Source organism: Vicugna pacos, chromosome 11 (genome assembly GCF_048564905.1).
Source record: "Vicugna pacos chromosome 11, VicPac4, whole genome shotgun sequence".
NCBI classification, from domain to species: domain Eukaryota; kingdom Metazoa; phylum Chordata; class Mammalia; order Artiodactyla; family Camelidae; genus Vicugna; species Vicugna pacos.
Genome location: NC_132997.1, coordinates 77,628,088 through 77,651,424, shown reverse-complemented (window position 1 = coordinate 77,651,424; position 23,337 = coordinate 77,628,088). Strand labels below are relative to the sequence as shown.

At 47.2% G+C, this 23,337-nt stretch overlaps 1 protein-coding gene across 3 annotated transcripts in view; it reads left to right on the top strand.

The window, feature by feature from the left end:
- FBXW4 (F-box and WD repeat domain containing 4) overlaps positions 1 to 23,086 on the top strand; it is a 77,804-nt gene extending 54,718 nt beyond the window's left edge. Inside the window, exons 6-9 of one of the 3 annotated variants that reach the window (XM_072971788.1) lie at positions 9,830 to 9,895; positions 21,402 to 21,542; positions 22,101 to 22,187; positions 22,386 to 23,086. In XM_072971788.1, coding sequence (XP_072827889.1) covers positions 9,830 to 9,895; positions 21,402 to 21,542; positions 22,101 to 22,187; positions 22,386 to 22,398 — 307 coding nt within the window. In that variant the 3' untranslated portion in view covers positions 22,399 to 23,086. Of the gene's footprint in view, positions 1 to 9,829; positions 9,896 to 21,401; positions 21,543 to 22,045; positions 22,188 to 22,385 lie in introns of all 3 variants that reach the window. The other 2 variants (XM_006210595.4, XM_072971787.1) reach the window with 2 other exon arrangements.
- Positions 23,087 to 23,337: the final 251 nt, after the last annotated feature.

Here is a 23,337-nt window from a genome sequence, read left to right as displayed (position 1 = left end):
TATTTTTGTAGGAAAGATACTTAGAAAAGACTTGCTGGGTTGAGGGGGTAAGTACATTTAAAAGTTTTTAGGTGCAAATTATATACCCACAAACAGTATATAAATACCAGTTTCCTCTTACACTTATCAGTACTGGATAATATCTGATTAAAATTTTTTTGTTTCTCCAGAGGGTAAAAAATGATATGTAATTTGGGGAGTAGGTATAGAATAGTGATTAAGAATTGGACTCTGGAACCCCACCGGCTGAGGTCAAATCATGAGTCTTTCCACCTGCTAGCTGTGTGACCTTGGTGAGCTACTTAATTTCTTTTCCTCCATTTCCTCATCTGTAAAAGGGGGATGGTACTGGTAGTACATACCTCAGTGACTTAAAATTTTTTTACTATGGAAAATTTCAAAATATACAAAAGTAGAATAATTATCAACTCTCAGCCAATTTTTCTTCAATACTGCTCACTCACTTTTCCCACCCATATTATTCTGTAGCAAATGTCAGGCATATAAATAAATATTTCAGTGTATATTCTGAAAGACAGTGATGCTTTTAAAATGTAAGTACTATACCATTATCATACTTAGAAGAATACCCTCAAATATGTAGGAATCTTTTGAGGGTTAAATGAACTAATTTTATAAAGTGCTTAGAACAGTAGCCAGCACTTAGTAAATGCTATATAAGTGTTTGCAATCATTTTCATTGTTTTTCTGATTTTCAGTTCTTTGATTACTAGGAGGTTTAATGTTACTTCATGTGCTTTTTGGCCAAATGTATTTTTTTTCTGTAGATTACTTATTGAAAAATTTTTGCTCATTTTTCTACTGTTTTCCCCTGTGATTTGTAAGATCTCGATATGTTCTGGGTATTACTCTTTTGACTACTGCGTATATCTGGTAATTCCTTTCAGTCTATTGTTTACAGTGTCTGCTGTTGTGTAAAAGTTTTTGTTATTTGGAGAGTAGTTCTGTCATCTTTGCCCCTATGGCTTCAGAATTTTGTTTTGTCTTATGAAATGTCTTTCCTACTTCAGGATTGTAAAACTATTTTCTTGTGTTTTCTTCTGATACATTTATGGTTTTTTGTATAGTTTTTAAAATGTTTATGTCTTTAATCCATCTGGAATTGATGTCTGCTGTGAGTTAGGGCTCTAATTTTATTTTTTCCAAACGTGCACCCTATGGTTTTTTGTACTATTTATTGATTAGTTCATTCTTTATCCACTGTCTATAAAGGCCACATTTAGGATCTACTGATTCCCTGCAGATGTACAGGTATGACTTTGGATTCTTTATTCTGATCCATTGATCTGTTTGTCTTTTTTGGCATGAACATTGGTATCTGGTGGAGTGACTTGTTTCTTATTGCTCTTTTAAAAATACTTCTTGGTTATTCTTGCGCATTTCCTCTTCCACATGAATTTTTAAATCAATTGATTAAGTAAAAAATCTTGTTTCGATGAGACTATATTGAATTTTTAGATTAATTAGGGGAGAACTGACAGTTGTAATCTTGAGACTTCCCATCCAGGAACATGCCAGATCTCTGCACTTATTGAGCAATTCTATGTCGTTTAGTAAAGGATACAGTATAATTTTTTATATGAGGCTGTCTTGGTTTTTTGGTTTTTTGTTATGTTTATTCTTGGCTATTTTACAGTTTCTTAATTCTTTTTTGTAAATGGATTTCTGATTTCATTTTGGTGGGGTGGATTGTTGGTTTATAAGAGCTCACGTCTGTGGTTATTTGCTATGTGCCATACACTACTCTAAGCATCTTATCTCATGTAATTTTTACAACAAACTTATGCCTATATCCTATTATTATTTCTGTTTTACAGACAAAGAAACTGGGCATTAGAGCCCAGTTAAATAGCTCATCCAAGATCATATGGTTACTGGGTGGCAGAGCCAGGAGCCCTGAGCCCGTGCTCCCATCCACCTCATCCAACCCTGGAATTTGTTGTAATAGTTTTACTTGAGTCTTTTGGATTTTCTGGGTAGACAATTACATTGTCTGCAAATAATGACCATAGGTATTTCTTCTTTTTCCATGCCTCTTCTTGGGTCCATAGTTTTTTGAGTATTGTATCATTTCTCAGGAAGTCTGACCTGGTCTGTTTTATCTTTAGCACTGCAACATATAGCCATTTCTTCTTCTTGAGAGTGGATGAAGCTTGAGTTTAGAGGCCATGTAGATGGAAAATAGAGTGTAGAAACTCTTAAGCATATCTAGTTAAACTCAATAGATTGAATGAACATGTTACTCCATTGTTTTTGATGTAGTTAATTTTTTCTCTATTAATTCTGCCTTTCCATTGCTCAGGTTTCTAAGCTTCTACTTCTTGAGTGGAATTGGTACATTTGGGAAGAGCAGCCTCTATCTTGAGCCTCCTCTTGTTTAGCCTGGGCCAGGGTCTTACATCCTTGGCCAGGCTGCCCTCTTACCACTGGTTAAAATGGAAAATAACCATTTTGTGTTTCTGTAGAGGCATTTCCCAGCTGCTGGACTGCCCTTCTCTGTGGGGCAGCAGAAAGCCTGCTTTGTTGCTCTTGTTTGATAGGGTTGCAGTGGGAGGTGAGCATTGGGAGCCCCAGCCTCCAGACACTCTAGGTGGCCTACTTGCACCACCCTATCCTGATACACATAGGCTGAGAGGGGCTGTGTGTTTGGCAGCAGGGGGCAGGGGGCTGGGAGGAAGAGAGAGAGAGAGACAGACAGACAGACAAACACTGGGTGAGGTGTTCCAGGTCTCTGCCAGCTGTGGGAGTCAGGAGTCAGTCTTGCTCCCTACTGGCCAGTGCCTAGTTGGAAGAGTCTAGTGGAGCCCCTCCCTTCTGATCTGGGGCCTCCTGTCCTAACTTTGGGCCACTGGTCAATCCCAAAGCTTCAGTGCAAGATGTGCCAGGGCCACCATTGCTGAAACCTGCTGCAGCAGGCAGCTCATAATCAGATCCACCTGCTTTTGGCCATGAGTCAATGGACAGGAGTGTGTGATTATATTGTATTTTCTTTTACAAGATGTAAATAATGTTTTTCCCTTTAAAAAGTAATGCATGCTCATTAAAGAAGATTCAGAAAATAAAATTTAAAAGAAGAATTGCTAATTGCTCTATTGTCCAAATCACTTAAAGCTTTTTAGTATGTTTCCTTCCACTCTTTCCTCTTCTATACACAGGCTGTGTTTTAAATTGAGGTGTAATGGATACAAAACATTATATTCATTTCAGGTTTACAACTTAATGAGTTGATATTAGTATACAATGCAAAATGATCACTACAGTAAGTCTAGTTGTCATCTGTCTCCTTATATAAGTACAAGAATTTTTTTCTTGTGGTAAGAACTTTTAAGACTTACTCTCTTACTTTCGAAAATGCAGTACAGTATTATTAACGATAGTCACCATGCTGTACATTACATCTCTATGATATATTTATTTTATAACTGGAAGTTTGTACCTTTTGATCCCCTTTACCCATTTCTCCTATCCCCTACCTGCCTCCCCTTTGGCAACCACCAATCTGTTCTTTGTATCTATGAGCTAATTTTGTTTTGATTGTTTGTTTTAGATTCCACATATAAGTGAAATCATATAGTACTTGTCTTTCTCTGTCTGACTTATGTCACTTAGCATAATGCCCTCAAAGCCTATCCATGTTACAAATGGCAAGATTTCATACTTTTTTATGGCTGAGTAGTATTTCATTGTGTGTGTGTGTGTTTGATGAACACACACACATACATGGTTTGATGTATACGCACACACATACATACATATACATACATATACATACATACACATACCACATCTTCTTTATCCATTCGTCCATCAATACACTCTTAGATTGTTTCCATCTCTTGGCTGTTGTAAATAATGCTACGGTGAACATGGGGATGCATATATCTTGTCAAACTAGTATTTTTGTTTTGTTTTTTTATAAATACCCAGGAGTAGAATTGCTGGATCATATGATAGTTCTGTTTTTCATTTTTTTTTTGCAGAAACTCCATACTGTTTTCCATAGTAGCTGCGCCAGTTTACATTCCCACCTACAGTGCACGAGGGTACCCTTATCTCCATACACCCCCCAGCACTTACCTCTTGTCTGTTTAATAATAGTCATTTTAACAGGTGTGGTGATATCTCACTGTGGTTTGGATTTGCATTTCCCTGATGATTAATGATGTTACATCTCTTCTTGTGACTGTTGGCCATCTGTATGTCTTCTTTGGAAGAATGTCTATTCATGTCCTCTGCCCATGTCTGAATCAAATTGTCTGTCTTTTGGCAATTGAGTAGTATGAGTTCTTAATATATTTTGGATATTAACTTTTATTGAATATATGGCTTGCAAATACTTTCTCCCATTCAGTAGGTTTCCTTTTCATTTTGTTGATGATTTCCTTTGCTATACAGAAGCTTCTTAGTTTGATGTAGTCCCACTTGTTTATTTTTGCTCTTGTTGCTTTTGCTTTTGAAGTCAGATCCAAAAAATCACTGCCAAGACCAGTGTCAAGGAGCTTACTGCCTGTGTTTTCTTCTAGGAGTTTTACTGTTTCAGGTCTTACATTCAAGTCTTTAATCCATTTTAAGTTAATTTTTGTGTATGGTGTAAGGTAGTCTAGTTTCATTCTTTTGCAAGTAGCAGTCCAGTTTTCTCAACACCATTTTTGGAGAGACTGTCCTTTCCCTATTGTATATTCTTGCTTCCTTTGTAATAAAAAAAAATTTGTCTTATTATTCTGTAGTTTGATGAACAAAGTTATGTTTACTTTACCTTTCACAGGTTATTTTTTAAATAGTTGTATTTTAAAATAGTTTTAAGATAATTGTACCCTAATGTTTTTTTCTTATAATAGTATCATAAGCATCTTATCTGTATTCATTGGGAACATCATTTTAAATATCTGTGTAATATTACATTAGGTAGATGGGCCAGCATTTATTCAACATGTTTTTGGTCTTGACCCCTTGAAGGCAAGGCACATCCTTCTTTCCCTGTTAACCTATTTTGTTTCAGTCATCCATGAAGTTGGCTAAATGTCTTTTGAATTTGTATTTTCTGTCTGCACCATCTCTTTGAGGTAGTGGTATATGCCGGTTGCTATGTGAAATGGAACTTCTTTTTATTTGCCTTAAACTTTACTCATTCAAGCTTCAGATAGGCTTCTCGGTCTTGTTATCCTTTAGTTTGATGGACAAAGTTGTGTTTACCTTCTTCCCCTCCCCTGGTCTTACAGCTTTAGTTCTAGGCACCCCCTGCCCAGCCTTTATAGGCAGGGACTGCTATGGATGGTAGGCCCCACAGTGTGCTCCTGCCCCCATCACTGATGTGACTGTCAGCCTCTGGTCTGTGTACAGCATTCAGTTGGGTGTTTCCCCAGCTGCAAGGTGGGATGTTTGCTGGGGAGAACAAGATTTCTTTGTCTCTCCCTCTCTTTTTTTTTTTCCTTCCCAAGTACATCTATTTCCCTTCCCCTTGGGTGGCCTAGGGTGCCCTGTTGGCTGGATCTTGGGAACTGGCTGCCACACACTTCATCTTCCCTGGACTATGTCTCTCCTCTTCCTGACTTCTGTTGACCTCCTGTTCCCACTCCACTGGTCCTTCCCTCACAGCGCTGTCACTGCACTCCTGCTCCTGGCCTCTCCTCACCCAGTGAGTTTGTGTGACCTTCGCACTGCATTCATGCTTTGGGACTTAGTTGCTATAATGATGTCAATGGCGCAGGTTGGCAGATGGCGGCAGCAGCAATGAGACCTGACATGTTCTAATGACTCTCTCCTTCCCACCCTTGCTGGCCGAGCTGATGGAGGGGCAGGGGTTTCCTTGAGGCAGTTTAGGAGGGGGCCAAGGGAAATCGAGGGACCCCCAGGTGCCGATGAAGCCTGTGACCTTTGCTGCTATAATATCAGTGTTTCACAAGCAGGGCGGTTCGGGAGCCCACTTGCAGCCCATCAAAAATTGATTTAATTGCAATTTTTCCTCCAATTAGGAGCACTGGAGCCTGACTAATTGGAGTAATAGAGAGTAATAAGGCTCAGATAAAAAGCCTTCCTCGGCGGCCTTTGTATCTCGTGTCAGTGCCTGTCAGAGGTCAGAGAGCTTGCATATTCTATTAGGCAGCCCGGCCTTCATTTGTACAAATTAGTTTACCCAACAGTAATTAAAATGCCAATGCGGGTTGAAGAGAACTGAATACACTTGATGGGCATGTTGGTGAATGATGTGACAGCTCTGGTGGCCTCCCTTGCCAAAGTGTGTCAGCCCCAGCTCAGAGGCGGCTGGGGCCTGGGCCAGCTGGGCAGCTCCAGGCCAGCCACGGGGCACAGCTGCTGAGCACGCCCCTTCTGCTGCCCCTCCTCAGAGCCCCTCAGTCGCTCCTTTTTTCTTCCAGGTGGAGTCATTTGTTCATTTGTCCATTCGTTCATTCAGTAAGCGTTTGAGTTTTCAATATGGGTCCGGCATTATACTAGGTGCTCAGGAGAGAATTTACGGGGCAAAGGGTGTAAAATCACTTGGGTTCTGGAATTAAGACTGACTGGGTTCAAATTCCAGTCCAGCTAGTGAGCTAGAGCAAGTCACTCTACCTCTCTGTGCCTCAGTTTCCTCACCTATAAAATAAGGAAAGTGGTACTTGCTGCACAGGGCTATGAGAATTAGATGGGGTAGTGCTTTTGAAACACCTGTCAGAACCTGGCACACAGCAAATGCTCAGTCAATTATTACTGTAATTAAGGAGGGCTAAATTAAGGCAGAGGCAGCAGGAATCTACCTTCTTTTCACCCTCCCAGCTAATTTAGTCCAGCTAAGAAAATTGGCATCCAGCTAATTTTCCTTCTTATAATCCTCTCCTCTTTTCCGTTATCTTATTATTTTCTATCCCTCAACTTAAAATACCAAAGTCCCTGATTTTCCTGGTGTCTTGCTCTGATGTGAGAGCTCCTATGTCTGCTTCTTGGGCCTGGTAATGATCTCTGTGATGCCAGGTTTGCCTGAGCTGGGGCCAGGGGGCCAGTGAGGTAGGTTGGGGATCTAGGTAAGGTCTGGGACTAGATGAGAAATTATAAAAGGCTGGCTTCTGGTAACAGCTTTCTGGTCCAAAAAGACTAGAGTTTATGGAGTCAGGATGACTTTCAGACCCTCAAGCTGAGAGAGCATGTGCGTGTGTGCATGTGCTAACATGAATTTTTAGATATTGTTGGTACTTCTCATCTATTGTCTGGTTGTGGAGCTGCACCAACAGTGTATGACTGTGTCATGCGTCCTTCAGGTCTGAGTCTGGTGATTTGGGAGTTACTCCTCTAGGGAGCAGAGGGACCCCCTTCACAGCCCATTTGACAAGCTTCCCCAGCCTTGTTGGCTGCCAGCTCGGGAAGGCCCTTTCAGTTGAAGTCCACAGATTTGTTCTGGGTTCCTCTTTTGGGCCAGGCACTGTGCTGGGCACTTGAGTACACAAGAGCCACCAGACAGTCCATGATCTCAAAAGGAAGATGGGAAGATAATTCCAAAATACCATTTGTCCCATGAAGGTGAGATCAGGGTGTGGCAGGGACTAAGAGGAAGGCCAATCAAGCCCCCTGGGGAGTCAGCGGCTCCTGCCTCTTCTTGTTAAGCATGAATTTACTGTCCCTGTCCCTTGGCAGTCCCCATGGTTTGGGTGTGAGTCTTGGTGAATGTCCCAGCAGGACCTGGCTCCAAATCAGTTCATTGCTTATGTAGTTTTTCACTGAATGTTTGATTTGGTTAAACTCTTAGGTCCTCATTAAATGCCAGGGGGACTCTCTACTCTTCCTCCTTCTCCTCCTCCCTATTTCACATGGTTAAGCAAAGGAAAAGGGCAGCTTTTGGAAAGAAATGTTTCTGGGTGTCATGTACAGGCGGTTAAGAAAGGCCTTCGTGGGGCATGAAGGTGAGAGGCACTCCTCCTAGAGGCAGATGGACAGGGTCAGGGTGGGCAGGCAGGAATGGAGGACAGGAGTCCCAGGGTAGGTGTTCCTATCCCCACCCCAGCCTGCTGGGAGCTCAGAGTTTGAGGGAGTGGCAGGGATTCAGGTTCCAGATGCCTCCCATCTCTCTCTCTGTTGACTTACCTTGACACTAATTTAATCCTGTGGCCAGTCAGAGGCTTGCCACAGGCCTCCTTAAGAGGTGTCTGTGTGTCTGTGCTGGCGCCCCTCACCTGGCCCCCAGTCCTCAAAAGTCTAAAGAGCCCAACTGCCTGCTCAAATGATTTCCAAGTGGCTATTACGTTTCCAACCCCAGGTAATTGTCTTTACCAGTTATTAATGGATTATCTTCAAGAGAAAAATGTCAGCAGGGGAGGGAAGTGAGGACAACACCTCCTGGCTGTAGTTCGGGGCTTCAGTGTCCAGTGGCTGCTTTTGGGCTGGGAGCCACTTGGGGCATGATGAAGTGGCTCTTTCGGCACATCACTCTAGTTTAGTGGCTGTGGCACGCTTATGGGTTAAGAGGAAGCTGGGATGACTGAGCATGTCCTTAGAGGAAGTCTTGTCTTGAGGCATGGAAGCCCCAGGGTGGTTCGTGTGGCCTTTTTGTTAGCCTGGGGTTGAAACACAGACCCCTGCCCTGCAATTTTGATTGTAAATCAGTGGCTTGGCCAATTCCTGCCCTAACATCTCTCCATCAGTAAGTGGCAGGTCAACCCCCCACCACACCCCACCCCCCTGCAAGTCAAAGTGACAGCCACCGGCTTCTCAGAGCCCCCTCTGTGGAAATCCATCTCCACGCTGACATGCTTGGGATCAGAGAGCCACAGGTGCTGGGCAGGGCTAGGGCCAATGGGCTGCTGCCCCACATTGCTAACGTGTCATTAGTATGTCCAGGCTCCCTCCCCCCATGTCCAGACATGTAGGGACATGGCCCTTCCCTGCCCCAGGGCTCCTGAGTGACACAGATGCTTTCAACTCTCTTGCTGGAGTTTAGGTTTTCAAGCCCAGGGTTCCTGTTGGCTCCCCCTCCCCACCTCTTCCAAATCCTCTAACAAAGGAGTGGTCTGGCACATAGGTTCAAGTTCTAGTCCTAGCACTATGGCCAGCCTGGCTCATTGCACGGATTCTTCTCACTGGGATTGGGCCTCCACTTAAAATGAAACTTTGCAGATTGTATACGTTGAACTTTTTAGGGGTTTAAGAGACACTCTGGGAGGTACAGATTATCCCTTCTCACCTGCCTCTGGGGCGTGTCTGTTACTGTCCTCTAAACTCTGGCTCCCATCCCACTCGTAGCTGTCCTGGCTGCCTGGCCCCTCACTTGCCCTACTCTCACCCTCACCTTTTCATGTTGTTCCCCACCTTTCATAGTTATCCTTTTCTCACTTTGGTGTATTTACACCTGCCCTGTGCTTATACCAAGTTATCATATTTCCCCAGCTCTTAAAACTGTCAGTAATGCCCCCCAGCCACCTTCACTTCTGACCAGAGCTTCACCTTCCAGCACCCAGCAACCTATTCCCAGGAGACCATTTCTGTAGTGTGACATTGTGAACTTGGTGTCTGTACACCTAAAGCCCGGCAGGCTCGCTCTCCTTTGGCCTCAGTTGCACGTCTAGTGGGGGTGGAGACCACCCAGCCAGGTCTGAGCAGCAAACTCAGCTGTAGTTGAATCCATGGGTCCTCTGGCCAAGCAGCTCTGGGAGGTCACAGCCCTCACCATTTTCCATGTGGTCTTCCCACAATCTGATGGCTCTCTTGGCTGCTTCTCTCATCCTGGCTTAACCCCACGATCCCCTGGAGAATGAGCATTGTGTAGCCATTTCCGCCACAAGTTCTGACAGGCCAGATCTGACTCTGCTTTCCTTTTGTTTGGCAGCTCTTTTGTGACAGGGACGGCTTGTTGTGGGCACTTCTCACCCCTAAGAATCTGGGACCTCAACAGGTAAGAGCTTCCTGTGTTCACCATGGCTTCCAGTGGGGGTGGGGCTGGAATGGCCGAGGCAGCCCCTGCTTCAGTTGGCCGCGTGGAACAGGAGGAGGCTGGGAAGACCCCTGCCCCACAACCCACTGACAGCCTCTGCTGTGGCGCCTTCTCACATGGAATCGTTTGTGTTAGCTTGAGGAGACGGTTGAAATAATTTATAATAGGTAAATAATTTCATGTAGAATTTATGATAACAACAACAATTTGGATTTACTTTTCTCCAACTTTTTCTCTTAGGAGTGCCTGACTATGTGGCTACATAAAATCCTATCCATCCTTTGAGATGATTTTTCTAAAATAAATTTTGGAAGTAGCCTACAGATCCATAAAAAGAACAGTACAGAACAGTTAAAGTACATTCAGGTTTCATTCACAATTCTCTGCCTTGGCAGGCTTGACACATTCTCATCTGATTATCTGCCATTCTTTTTTTTTCTAACTTTTTACTTGAAATAATTATAGATTCATAGGAAGTTACAAAAACAGGAAGGTGAGGTACCTGTGTAATATCTTATCCAATATAATATAAAAATTAGGAAATTGACATTGGTACAATCCAGACCTTTATTCCAGATGCAGTTATGTGTGTGTGTGCTTCTTTACAATTTTATCCCATGCATAGATTCATGTAACCACTACCACAATCAAGATATAGAACTGTTTGTGCTGATGGAATAAAGATCGGTCACGTACCCCTTCACAGTTGCAGCCATCCTCCTCCCCATCTCCTCTCCCTCGTGTCCCTAACCCCTAACAACCAATTATGTGTTCTCCATGTCTATAGTTTTGTCATTTTGAAAGTATTATCTAAGTTAAATAATGTATGTAGTATGTAACCTTTGGAGATTTTTTTTTTTTAACTCAGTGAAATTCTCTTGAAACCCACAGAAGTTGTTGCATCTGTCAATAGTACTTTACTTATTGCTCGAAAGTATTCCCTGGTACGGACATACCAAAGTTTCTTTCCCCATTGACCAGCACTCACCCACTGAAGGACACGTGGGTTGCTTTTGACTTGTTGATTATTGCAGATAAAACTGTTATGAACGTTTGTGTATAGGCTTTTGTGTGGACATAACATTTTCAGTTCTCTGGGATTAATGCCCAGGAATCCAACTGCTGGGTCATTTGGTAAGTGTATGTTTAATTTTTTACCTGCCAAAGTATTTTGAGTGTCTTTATCACTTTATATTCTGACCCTAATGTATGAGAGGATCTTCGCATCCTCAACAACATCTAGTATTATCACTATTTTTTATTTTAGCTATTTTAATGGATGTGTTATAGTTTTTTTTTTACATTTTTTATTGATTTATAATCCTTTTACAATGTTGTGTCAAATTCCAGTGTTCAGCACAATTTTTCAGTCATTCATGGACATATACACACTCATTGTCACATTTTTTTCTCTGTGATTTATCATAACATTTTGTGTATACTTCCCTGTGCTATACAGTGTAATCTTGTTTATCTATTCTATAATTTTGAAATCCCAATCTATCCCTTCCCACCCTCTATCTGTGTTATAGTTTTAATTTGAAATTCCCTAACAGCTAATGATATTGAACATCTTTTCATATGCTTATTTGCCTTCTGTTATTCTCTTTGGTGAAATGTTTGCTCAAGTTGTTTGCCCATTTCTAATTGGATTGTTTGCCTTTTCACTGTTGAGTTTTGAGGGTTTTAATATCTTATAGGTATTAATCCTTTGTCAGATATATGGCTTGCAGATATCTTATCTAAGCCTGTAGCTTGTTTTTTAAATCCTCCTAACAGGGTCTTCTGCAGAGCAAAAACTTTTAAAATTTTGATTAAGTCCAAATTACCGACTTTTTCTTTTATCAGTTGTGCTTTTGGCGTCGAGTCTAAGAACCCTTCACCCCAGGCCCCTCCTGGCTGGCAGTGCTATCATCTACGGGAGCAGTGAAGGTGCTCTTCCTGCCTGTCTGCTGCCTCTGTTGCTGTAGCCTGACTTTTCCTTCCGTCTCCCTAGGAAAGTATTAGCCAGAACTTTTTTTTTTTCTGGAAAAATTCATCATATTGTCAATGTTTCCAAAAGGCTTTTTAAAAAAAAATAACACAAGACGTTTCAGTTAAATATGGTTTTCTCTATAATATTCTCTTGATGGCCATCCAACCAGAGAGATAGGAAACCTAACAACTTTCCCAAGCACATTACATCTTTGGGAAGCTCTGAGAGTTGGGATGCCTGCCTTTGCCCTTCATCAAAGGTTGATCTTCTTGGAGCTGTGATCCTGTATAAGAAGCAAGTTGAACCTGTCCTCTGAAGGACAGGCCTTTCAATTTCTGAAAACTTTGATCCTGCTCCTCCAGGTCTTTTCTTTTCCAGGCCAAAAAGTTGGAGGCCTTTCAGTTATTGCTCATAAATGTAGTTGATCAGTTAAGGTGGCTTTGGCTATAAATAATGAAGACCTAATTCAGGTTGCTGAGACTATAAAGGGACTATTAGTATCTTAAATGACAAGGACTTTAGAAGTTGGCTGGTTGATTGGTTCCAGGATTGATGGATTCATTAGTAGTTCAGTGAGACCATGAGTGCCCATCTTCTCCTCAGCTTTCTGCTTTGCCACCCAGTCAAGGTCACTTTTGTTCTTGCCCTCAGGCTTGTTTGTAATAGCTCTACCAACTCATAATGTAGCATCCAAAGGGGAGAAGGAAGGAAGAGGACATGTCCCTACCTGGGGTCCCTTTTTAAGATGAGGAAGCTGTTCCCAGGAGCTCCCAAACAGACTTCTCATATTTAGTGAGCCAGAATTGTGCTCCAGTACATACCCTAAACCAAGCCCCGATAAGAGAGATGGAATGAACAGCCAAGACACATCTTCTGGGCCTGGGGAGGGGCCCAGCTTTTCCGGCATGCACATTGGCAGTGTGGTAGGGAAGGGGCAGGCATAGAATCAGGGTTTGGTCAGCAAGGAAGAAGGTGAGGAATAGCTGGATGGGTGACCTACAGTGTTGGTCTCATACTAGTTCCAGGACCATTCTCATCTGAAAGTTTCTCTAATTTAGCTGGTTTGATCCCTCTTTTTTTTTTTTTAATCTTTTTTTCCTTCCACTTTTATTGAGGCACAGTTGACATACAGTACTATGTAAGTTTAAGGTGTACAGCATGATGATGACTTACATCATGAAATGATTATCACAATAAGTTTAGTGAACATCCACTATTTCATATAGATATAAAATTAAATAGAAAAAAAATTTCCTTGTAATGAGAGCTCTTAGGATTTACTCTTAATAACTTAATAACATATAGCAGTATTAATTATCATGTTGTACATTACATCCCCAGTGCAGGAGGGTTTTTCTCCACAGTCTTACCACACTTGTCATCTTTTTTATAATAACCATTCTGACAGGTATGACGTGATAATTCATTGTGGGTTTGATGTGCATTTCCCTGATGATTAGTGATGTTGAGCATGTTTTCATGTACCTGTTGGCCACCTGTATATGGTTTGATTCCTCTTGAAACAGGGTGTTCACAGTTGAGTCCTGAGGACACCAGGTGTGGGCTGATGAGTGGCAAGTGCTATCACCTCCCTTGTTCTAGATCTTCTCCTTCTGTTAATGTAATGTAATGGGTTGTGCTTGGCATCATCACTGACCTGGGCCCAGGATGGCAGACAACGGGGGTGGGGAGGGTGTGCACGACCCCACCGTGGCCCAGCTTTATCTCGAAGGTTGAGTAATCTTTGAGTGGCCTCTCCTGCCTGTGGTTGCCTTGTTGGGGGTGCTCTGGGTGCAGATTTATGGTCAGGATGGAGTTCTAAGGCACCAGCTCCTTCAACAGCATTCTTTTGTGGAATCCCTAAGACCTCACTAACCCCAAGCACTGGGTCTTTACAGAACACAGGAAGGACCTAAATGAAAATGGGCACAAGGCAGCTATGGCCTCAGTTCTCACTGGAGCCATACAAGAAACAGCCATTGCACCTTTTGGCCATCCTGGGAGCCACTTAACTTTGCCTTCTTTCTAGCCCCTGGACTCCCCTCCTCACCACTGAGAAGAGTCAGGCCTTACTTAAAAAACTCTTCTATCCCAGGGAAGCTTGGAGGACCAGTGGTTCAGGGACCAAGGGAAAGATGCCCTGGTGGAGACATCCGCTTTCAATGGGAGGAAACGGATGGACAGGACAACTATCTGTAGCTGTCTTTCCCAGAGAAGCCCAAGCAGATAATAAAGCCATGTAGAAAACAGGATTAAGGTAATGAACAGGCAGGACGGAGTTTGATCTTTCAATAATGCCAAAGCCTGACTGACAGGCCAATCTGGAGGGTGGAGCAACAACGCCGGCAGGACTCAGTGGTGGGGCAGTATGCAATGCTGTGTGGATTCTTTGCTTTTAACCTGTCACTGCTGAAACTTGAGTGCTGGGATTTTCTCTTTTATGTGTGTGCTATGACTTGGAGGGGAGGAGTACTGAAGGGACAGTTTTGCTCAAAGCATTGCCCCCCAGAGGCTGCCCTCAGGATGATGGTGGGGGCTGGGACATACCTCAGAGGTATAGGCGCCCTTTTGGGCACCAGTGCACCATCATCCATGTCTCTCAGGTACACATCCTCAGGAAGCCTAGGCTGCTTTTCATAATGCCTGGGGACCTCTTTCAAGGTCACCATGGCTCCCTCAGCCCTTTGTTCACCAAGATGCCTGGAAACTATTCTCCCTCTGGGCTAGGGAGGGGGAGGTTCTGGCTGGGTCAGAGAGCAGCCATGGGCACAAAGCCACGGTCTAGATGGCAAGGAGCTTGGCTGTCCCCCTCTCCCTTCCTCCTTTTCTGCCTTTCTCTCTTCTAGAGCTGAGCCTAAAGAGAGGGAATTTCTAACTAGATGGAGAGAAAGATTGAGTTCTTCACCTAACTTGGACGTGCCAGGGTGTTCCTGTTTCCGAGGGTAGATGGTCTTCTGGCCTAGTCCCCAGCCCCCAAGGGCTCTATCCTGACAGACTGTGCCAACAGCCAACCACTGAAGTATCCCTAGATAGGCCCTGTGGTCCCATTAGGCCTTGAGAAACTGTGCCAAAGCCATCCTCTTACTGAGTCTGGGGTCTAGAGGAATTAAGGCTTGTGTTCTCTGTCTGCATTTGAGCAGAGCCCCTGGCTCAGCCCCAGGGAAGGTGTTGAGGTGTCTGTGTGGGACTGCTGGAAGGACCCAGGGAGTTGGTGGGTTTTCTCTTTGTTGTTATTGCTGTTTCTTCTTTTTTAATTGAAGTATAGTTGATTGACAATGTTGTTAGTTTCAGGTGTATAGCAAAGTGATTCGGTTATATATATTTTTATACATATATTTTTTCAGATTCTTTTCCATTGTAAGTTATAAAAAGATATTGATTATAGTTCCTTGTACTGTATAGTAGGTCCTTGCTGTTTATCTGTTTTGTATACTGTAGTGTGTATCTGTTAATCCCCAATTCCTAATTTATCCCTCCCCCCGGGTGAATTTTCTGACTGGCCTGACAACACACACACACACCTTTCCCTGGGCTTGCCCTTGCTGTGGGTTTTACCTTTTCTGCCAAGGCGCATTTGAGCTGGATCTAGCATTGGTGCCCTAAGATCAGGGCACAATGGGCACCCCAGTAGCAGAGGGGAGGTGGGAACCAGGATAGAGAAGCCCTGTGATCTCAGCTCTGGGGATGGCGCAGTGGGTCTGGCCATAGCCCTACGCCAGTCTTGGGACTGTTGGGTAGGGAAGGGGGTAGGGATGAGTTTTGGTGACTTGGCTACTCCTGGGGCACTGAGGCAGGATGTGCATGGCTCCTGCATGCCCCACCTCATCTCCCCTTCCCCTTCAGGCCAGTGTCATTCCTGGTTCCCCATTACTCCTCCATTTCCATCCTTAAGCCCCATAAGTCTCCTATTTCTTAACAAAGGCAGGGGCAGAGGACACATTCTTCTCACACATTCTGACACCCTATATTTTTCCCCTCTGAGCCTTTGCTCTAGCTGACCCCTATGCCTGGAATACCCACTCTCTGCCTAATGAAACCCTGCTCACTCTTCAGCATAAAGAGCATCTCCACCACGAAGCCCTCCCTGATCCTCACCCCTATGGCTGGAATTGGTGACCCTTAGAGCACTCGTAGGGCCACCTTATCGGCTACCCTGTGGCCTGGAATAGCCTCTTCTCAGGCTGGGATCTTATCTTGGGACCCTGGACTGAGCACAGTAGATAGATATCACGGCATCTGATAGCATTTGGAATGGCAAGCGTGTCTGGCTGCAGCCCTTTCTAACCATCTGCAGAAGGAACTGGTGTCCTGAGCACAGGCTGGGCCACTCTGAGGGTACCATTAGTGCCCATCCCACCCAGGTGTGGCTTTGTCTCTTCACCCTCCGCCTCCACCCAGGACAGGGGGCCTGGCCCTCAGTCAGGGTGATTATGGGAATTGCCCCTCTTTAAAGTATCTGCCTTCTCCTTTGAAAGTATTACTGACAGCTTTTTTCATTTTCTTTTTTTCTTTACTTCTTCAAGGAACCCTGTAATTTCTTTCTCTCTTTCTTTCTCCCCCTCCCTCTTTCCTTTTTCTTTCTTGTCCCCTCTGTCCCCCTGAACTCTTTGAAATTGGCTCTCTGCCTGCTGACACCAAACTGATACTTTGCGTTTCACTTCTCCTTATCCCTTTATGGCAACAGATGCTGAAATTTTGTATCCTTTTATCTGCCCGGCTGCCCCTTCCTGTAATTACAGTCCCCTTGTTAGCAGTACAAAGTGGGCTGCCCGGCTGCCTGGCCTTTGAGCCATTGTGTCTGAACACGTGTGCACGGGCGGGTGCTGGGACTGTGCACGCACGCACATGCATGTGAGGGGCCTGTGCTTGAGAAGGGCCCTCTGCACTCACCTAGGGGTGCTGGGGCAGGCAAAGCTTCCGTGGGCTTCTCCTGGTCTCTACCACTTTGTGGCTACACACAGGACCTGCCTGCTGCTTTAATTCTCTCACCCTCACCACCAGTGGGCTGGGCGAGGACAACCACTCCCTGCTGCAAAGCCTCCTGGCTCTTGTGCTGTCTGAGCAGCGCACACCAGGAGTCAGATCCCGGCATCTTGTTCCCTTCACACACTCACACCTCCAGCCAAACCAGTGCCCCAGCCCTGCACCTCTGTTGTTTTTGGTCCTTCACCTGAGCCATCCCCCCTCTCCTGTCACTTCCTGTCACAGCCCTGTCACTCACTGAAGAATCACTCAATATGCACAGCCAGAAATGTTCTCTTATCTGTCCCCCTTATAAGATGCTCTTTCATCTCTCTTCTGGTACCCACTAGGTCACCCCTTATGTTGTTAGTTGGATCCATGACAGACTTCTCTCCCTCCGTGGATTGAAAACTCCTTGAGGAAGGGACAGTACCTCCAAAGTCTCACCTCACATCTCCTCGCAGTTTCTATTAGGCACAATGCCTTGTATACAGAAGGTGCTCAGTAAATAGTTACTGATCAAAGAAAGGAAAAGAGGGGAGGAGGGGTGGAAAGAAGGAAGAGAAGAAAGGAGGAAAAACCTCCCATTCTCTTAGCAACTAAGTTGGGCCCAGCTTATACCTTCAGGCCATCTGTCCCCTGGGGGCAGAGATGTAGGAAAGGAGATATTTGTCACCCTTCCATCCTTTCTCTCCTCCAAAAGCCATTGTTACATTTTGCAGTTGCACATTCCAGATTGGGTGTCCTCACACCCAGACAGATGCAGGAATGAGCACCTATAGGCTCTCCAGGGAGCATCATCAGGAACCCAGTGTGTTAACAGTGGCTGTAAATGGTGTGGGGGCCATGGGCATTGTTAGATGTGGGTTAGGTGGTGGAGCCAGGGGTATCTTCCCTCAGGGCACTTTAGCATAGGACTTTTCTTTGGGCCACAGCTTGGGCTGGGAACTCAGGGAGAACAGCCAAGGGAGGTGTGTGTAGGCTGGGACAAGGGAGCTGGGAGGGAGGGAGGGAGGGAGTGAAGCAGGGCACCAGGCTTCCCTGGCCTGCAGTGCCAGACTGGGGGTAGGGTGGGTGGGGTGGATGGGGGCTTGCTATGGACTGTTCCTCTGTGCCCAACTCTAGCCTGGATTCTCAAGGCCTCTCCCAGACAGGAGAGCTGGGTCTTCAAGGCCTATACCTACCTCGTTAGCTGGCCCCACAAAGATGGTGATGGCGGGGCCAGGGGTCAGTGTTAAATTTCCTCCTCTCTGACTATCAGGAAGTTCCTGTCCTCCTCCTTCCCCTCCAGCTTCAGGGGACTTGCCTGGGCAGCAGGGCGGGTTGAGCCAGGGAGACCCAACTCCCTCATCTGATCCCCTCAAGGGTCCCTGGGATGAGACTGCACTCTGCTTACTTTTCCTGCCCAGGTATTGGAGATTCCCAGGGGAGGCCGCCCACAGCCAGGCTGCGGGAACAGGTCTCCTTCAGGCAGCCCTCCCCAGCCTGGTCTCATTCATCAGGCTCACAGGGGCGGCCCCATCTGTCTTTATCTTTTCCTGTGTCGAGAGAGAATTGCTGGAGTCAGGCTCGGGGGAGGCTGGTGTGGGGGCCCCCCAGCCCTGTGGCTCCTGGAGGCCCAGGCTTTGTGTGCAGGAGTTGGAAGGGAGTGGACTTTTTGTCTGGCCCTCTATAGTGACAGACCCGGCCCTTGCTCCCGTCTTGGCCTGAGGCTCTGAGCAGCAGCCCCTTTCCCACACAAGTTGTGCAACAGCCAAGACTCTGCACCCCCCTCCCACCCCCCACAGTGAGAAGCCGAGAAGCATTCTTAACATTCTTTCCAGAGAAAAGGGGTGAAATGTCTGAATTTGGGGGTCACCACATTATACAAATTGCAATCTAATCGTTTTTACAAGAACACACTTGCAGTAAGAAAAGGAGCCCGGGAGGAGGGGCTGAGGAGACAGCTTGTTTTGTCCCCCTTCCCCCCAAAGTTTGGGGCTATTGTAGGGCCGATCGTGCTCCCTCCACCAGCGCGGCTGAGCTAGTCCTGGGGTGGAGGGCCACGAAGGGCCCACGGTGCCATTTCTGTTTGTTTTCCCAAATCAAAGCCCCAGCAGGGCTCCTATGGCACTGCTGGGCTGCTATTTGAAGAGACAGGCCATTTCCCAGAGCCTGGTGTGTCAGTTTATGCTCTGAACTTAACCTCACGGGCACTGCACAACAGAGCCTTGAGGTCTCAGGTCCAGAGGCAAAAGAAACTGTATCTTTTTATTGGCCCATTTAGTGTGTGTGGCCATTGCAGACAATCAGAGAACCAGTGCAGCAGGAACTCCTCAGGCCCTGGCCAGGCTGTGCTGGCAGACAGGGGCTTTCAAGACTTGTCCTGGCTGCCAGGGGCTGGTGCTCACTCAGCCCTTGGGTCTCCCTAGAGGGTAGGGTTCTATGTTTCTTATTGCAGATGCTGTGGCAGGACACTTTCCAGTGGTGGCTTGGATGCCCAAGCAGGGGCCCTGGTTGGCAACTCGGTCTGGGTATGGCCCTTTTGCTGCCGACCCTCAGTCCATGGATGCCCAGCTCTCCTTCCTTCTGAACCCTGGGACCAGGGGTGGGCAGGTAGAGCCATGCTGGGCTTCAGGCCCCCCAGCCCCCACTGCCTTTCATCTTCTATTTCAAACAGACAAACATGAAATTACTTCTATAGATTAAAGGGGAGAGCTTCTCAGTCATTCCTGAAGGCCTCACTAATGGAGGGGGCAGGGCCCCCAAAGCTGGAAGGAGGGAGAACTATGGAGCAAAACAGCCCCTACCCATTATATGAGAGCAAGAGATGGAAAGGAAGAATATGACCCCAGCCCCTCTCAGGCCTGCCCATGGGTGGTGAATCATGGCAGGTGGCCCATCTGGGAAGGCAAGCCTTCTTGGGAGCTGGGTCAGTGATCTCTAGGAGATGCTGCTGTGGGGAGAAGGCTTTCTGCCAGATCCCTCTCAGGATCCCCCAGCACACAGAGACTTACCATCTTACAGGAAGAAGCACTTCCCTGGGAAGGCGGCTGGTGGTAGGTGCTGACTTAACCTATTCCCCACTCCTGACTGGACAGCAACAGTGCTGCTTGCTGGGGCCACCTCCCTCCCCAAGGGCAGAGTGGGCAAAAAAGAACCAACAGCCTCCTCCTTTATTCCTTTAGTCTTCAGGGAAGATGGCGGCTCCACTGAGGAGAACGGAGGCTTAGGGTCAGTCTGTGTGAGGTGGAAGGACTGGAGCTGAGGGTCACATTCACACACAGCTGACAGCCAGTCTGCCTCAAGCTCTTTGGTGAACACTACTTCAACCAAAGCTGGGCTGATGAGACCACGAACTGCTCTCAACCCCATGCTGGGGCCTCTTACCTGTGAAGGGTCCATGGCCCTGTTCTCCTCTCATGCCATGGAGAAGGCCCAGCATCTCTTGGGCAAAGCTGAAGGCCTGGGCCTGGAGGAGGCCCCTTCATCTTCCTTCCCTCCAGTCATTCTGCAGAAACTCACTGCTTCTACTCGTCCCCCAGCCACAGGGATTAGCGGGTACACTTGATGTCGAGGGGTAGTTGCTAGGGCCAGGAGGCCCCCCTACGTGGTTGCTAGGGTTCCGGCATCAGGGTGAGGGGGTCTGCCCACTGCCGCGGTCACGGAGGGAATTACACAGTCACAAAGAGATTGTTCTTCTCAGTAATCTGCTCTCGGCCACCGGGAGGGGCAAGAGTAGGGGGAGCAAGCTGGAGCCCAGCAGGCTGGGGGCTGTGATCACAGAGGCGTGCTAGCCCCGGGCCGGGGGCCAGCCGGGCCAGGAACACCAGGGACCAGCCCGCTAAGCTGCTTTCTCAGCTATTTCTCTCCCCAGACACAAAGGTGTTTACTTGTTTTAACATCTCCTGGGACTCCCCTTCTCCCTTTGTGTGGTCTTTATCCCCAGTGAGGTTTGAGCCCCAGATTACAGGCAGGAATTAAGGCATTGGACTCAGGCAGCTCAGAACTGCATGACCTACAGGATCAAGGAGTATAAAGTAACAGAGAGTGTGTGTGTGTGTGTGTGTGTGTGTGTGTGTGTGTGTGTGTGTGTGTGTGTGTGTGTGTGTGTGTGTGTGTGTGTGTGTGTGTGTGTGTGTGTGTGTGTGTGTGTGTGTGTGTGTGTGTGTGTGTGTGTGTGTGTGTGTGTGTGTGTGTGTGTGTGTGTGTGTGTGTGTGTGTGTGTGTGTCCCCTTCAGCAAGGCCCATTCATCGTCCTGCGGAGGAGTGGCTGGGCGGTGGGCAGCCAGGGTGCAGGTGTGATGGAGGGGCTGCTGGTGACTGATGAGGCCTTCAGTTGGGGGAGGGCGAAGGGCAAGGACTGGGACCCAGTCAGAGGGGTGGGAGTCAAGGGCATCTCCTCCCGTGTCCCCATCCTAAGGGAGTCTAATTCTAGCTCAGGAAGGAGAGCTGCAATGCCCCAGGGACTGATGCTGTTTGAAGGTTAAAAGACTGTGTGTGGGCCAAGATGGGACAACCTCTTATCCTCTGCCCCTCCTCTCTCCCCAGTGGGCAGCTGATGACACACCTGGGTAGTGACTTTCCGCCAGGGGCTGGAGTGCTGGACGTCATGTATGAGTCCCCTTCCACACTCCTGTCCTGTGGCTATGACACCTACGTTCGCTACTGGGACCTCCGTGCCAGTGTCCGGTGAGTGTGCTAGGTGGGAGGACAGGTAGTGGGAACCCCGTGCCAGTCCTAGCCCTCCCTCCAGTCCTGTGGGCCCCAGGGAGAGGGACAGAGACTCCATGTCAGGGGATGGTAGACAGCAACTGACAAGGTAAGATCAAGCTTAGACTCCCCATCCTGGCAGCCCTGGTCCTGTGGTCCAGGAGACCATAGCCACCAGGCCCTGATAAGAGCTTTGGGAGCCATCAGAGTGCTGTCCTTCAGCATTCGCCCAGCTTTCTTGAGGCCTTTCTTGACTGTTTAAGTCTGGCCACGTGAAGCGTAAATGAGGCATAACTTGCCTGGGGTCACGGGCTTGGTGAGAAAGATCTTTACTGAGGAGGCTTCCCCCATCAAGTGGTTTTAAAAGAATATGGTGATTCAGCCTCTCCCAGCCAGAATGGCTCCCTAAGGCCCCTGGGGAAGCTGGGGTGGAGGTGGAGGGGACCCTCAAACCTCCCCCTGCATCTCCTCCTCCTGGACAGGAAGTGTGTCATGGAGTGGGAGGAGCCCCATGACAGCACCCTGTACTGCCTGCAGACGGATGGGAACCACTTGCTGGCCACTGGCTCCTCCTACTACGGCGTTGTACGACTGTGGGACCGGCGCCAAAGGGCCTGCCTGCACGTAAGGGCCCCGCCCCCTCATGCCTCCAGGATGCCAGGACACTTATTAGGGGCTGCACTTGGGAGCGGTGTGCCTGGAGAGGGTGGGAGAAAGCCTACAGTAGCACCTGTCCCATTGCACTGGGCCTGGAAGTCCTGGGTTTGGACTCCCCCAGCTCCCCTTTGGGATGCTCTCACCATTTTTGCCCCTCCCTTGCAGGCCTTCCCGCTGACATCAACCCCCCTCAGCAGTCCTGTGTACTGTCTGCGCTTCACCACCAAGCATCTCTATGCCGCACTATCTTATAACCTCCACATCCTGGACTTTCACAACCCGTGACAGGGCCACCCCAGCCTGTGGGCCAGGGAAGCCAGCTACTCAGGGACCTCTCCTGCCTGGAGGAGACAGTGATACCTCCTCCCCCACTGTGCCTGTGTTCCTTGGCCTGTGACTATGGCGCTCGGGCACGTCAAGGTAAAGGCTGCTGACTCCTGGGCATTAGGGTCACCCAGGGGCCTTCCCAGGAACCAGCTGGAGAGAAGGGACTTACTGCTTCAGGAGAGAGCAGCTGAACCCAGCCGGGCCTGGCTTCCCTGTTGGCCAGAGCAAGGATCTGGCCTGGAGAGGCCCACCCCTTCTTAGAGCTGGGCTGCTCAGAGGTGAGGTGAGGTACTCCAGCCTTCCCAGCTGGTCCCTCCCTGCCCCTTTCCTGAAGGAGGTGGGGAGACTGCCAATACCCTCAACCTCCACTTCAGTCAGACCCCACCCTTGACCAGCTCTTCGGCTGGGGACTCATTCCTGGGGCACTGGGCCCTGGTCTTCCTTCAAAACCAAGGATGGACAAAGGGAACCCTGCAGTTTTAGTGAATTTAAGACATGCTACAATGTTCATTTTTGTAAAAATAAAGCTTGACTGTTCAGGTTTGGTTCCTCACTGGCTGGGGAGTCCTGGGAGACCCCAGATAAGAGAACTAAACTTGGGGATGGGCATACTGAGGAAAGTGTTAAGACCAGCTTTATGGCTCAGTATCCCAAAGAATAAAGGTTTCTTTTCTTTAGGAAAACTCATTACCCCGATCCCTTTGGCCCTGGGGGTAGGGTTGGGTATGGACTGGGGACTGTGGAAGGGCTTCTGGATATTACGCTGCTGTCCACCTGCAGTGACCTTCAC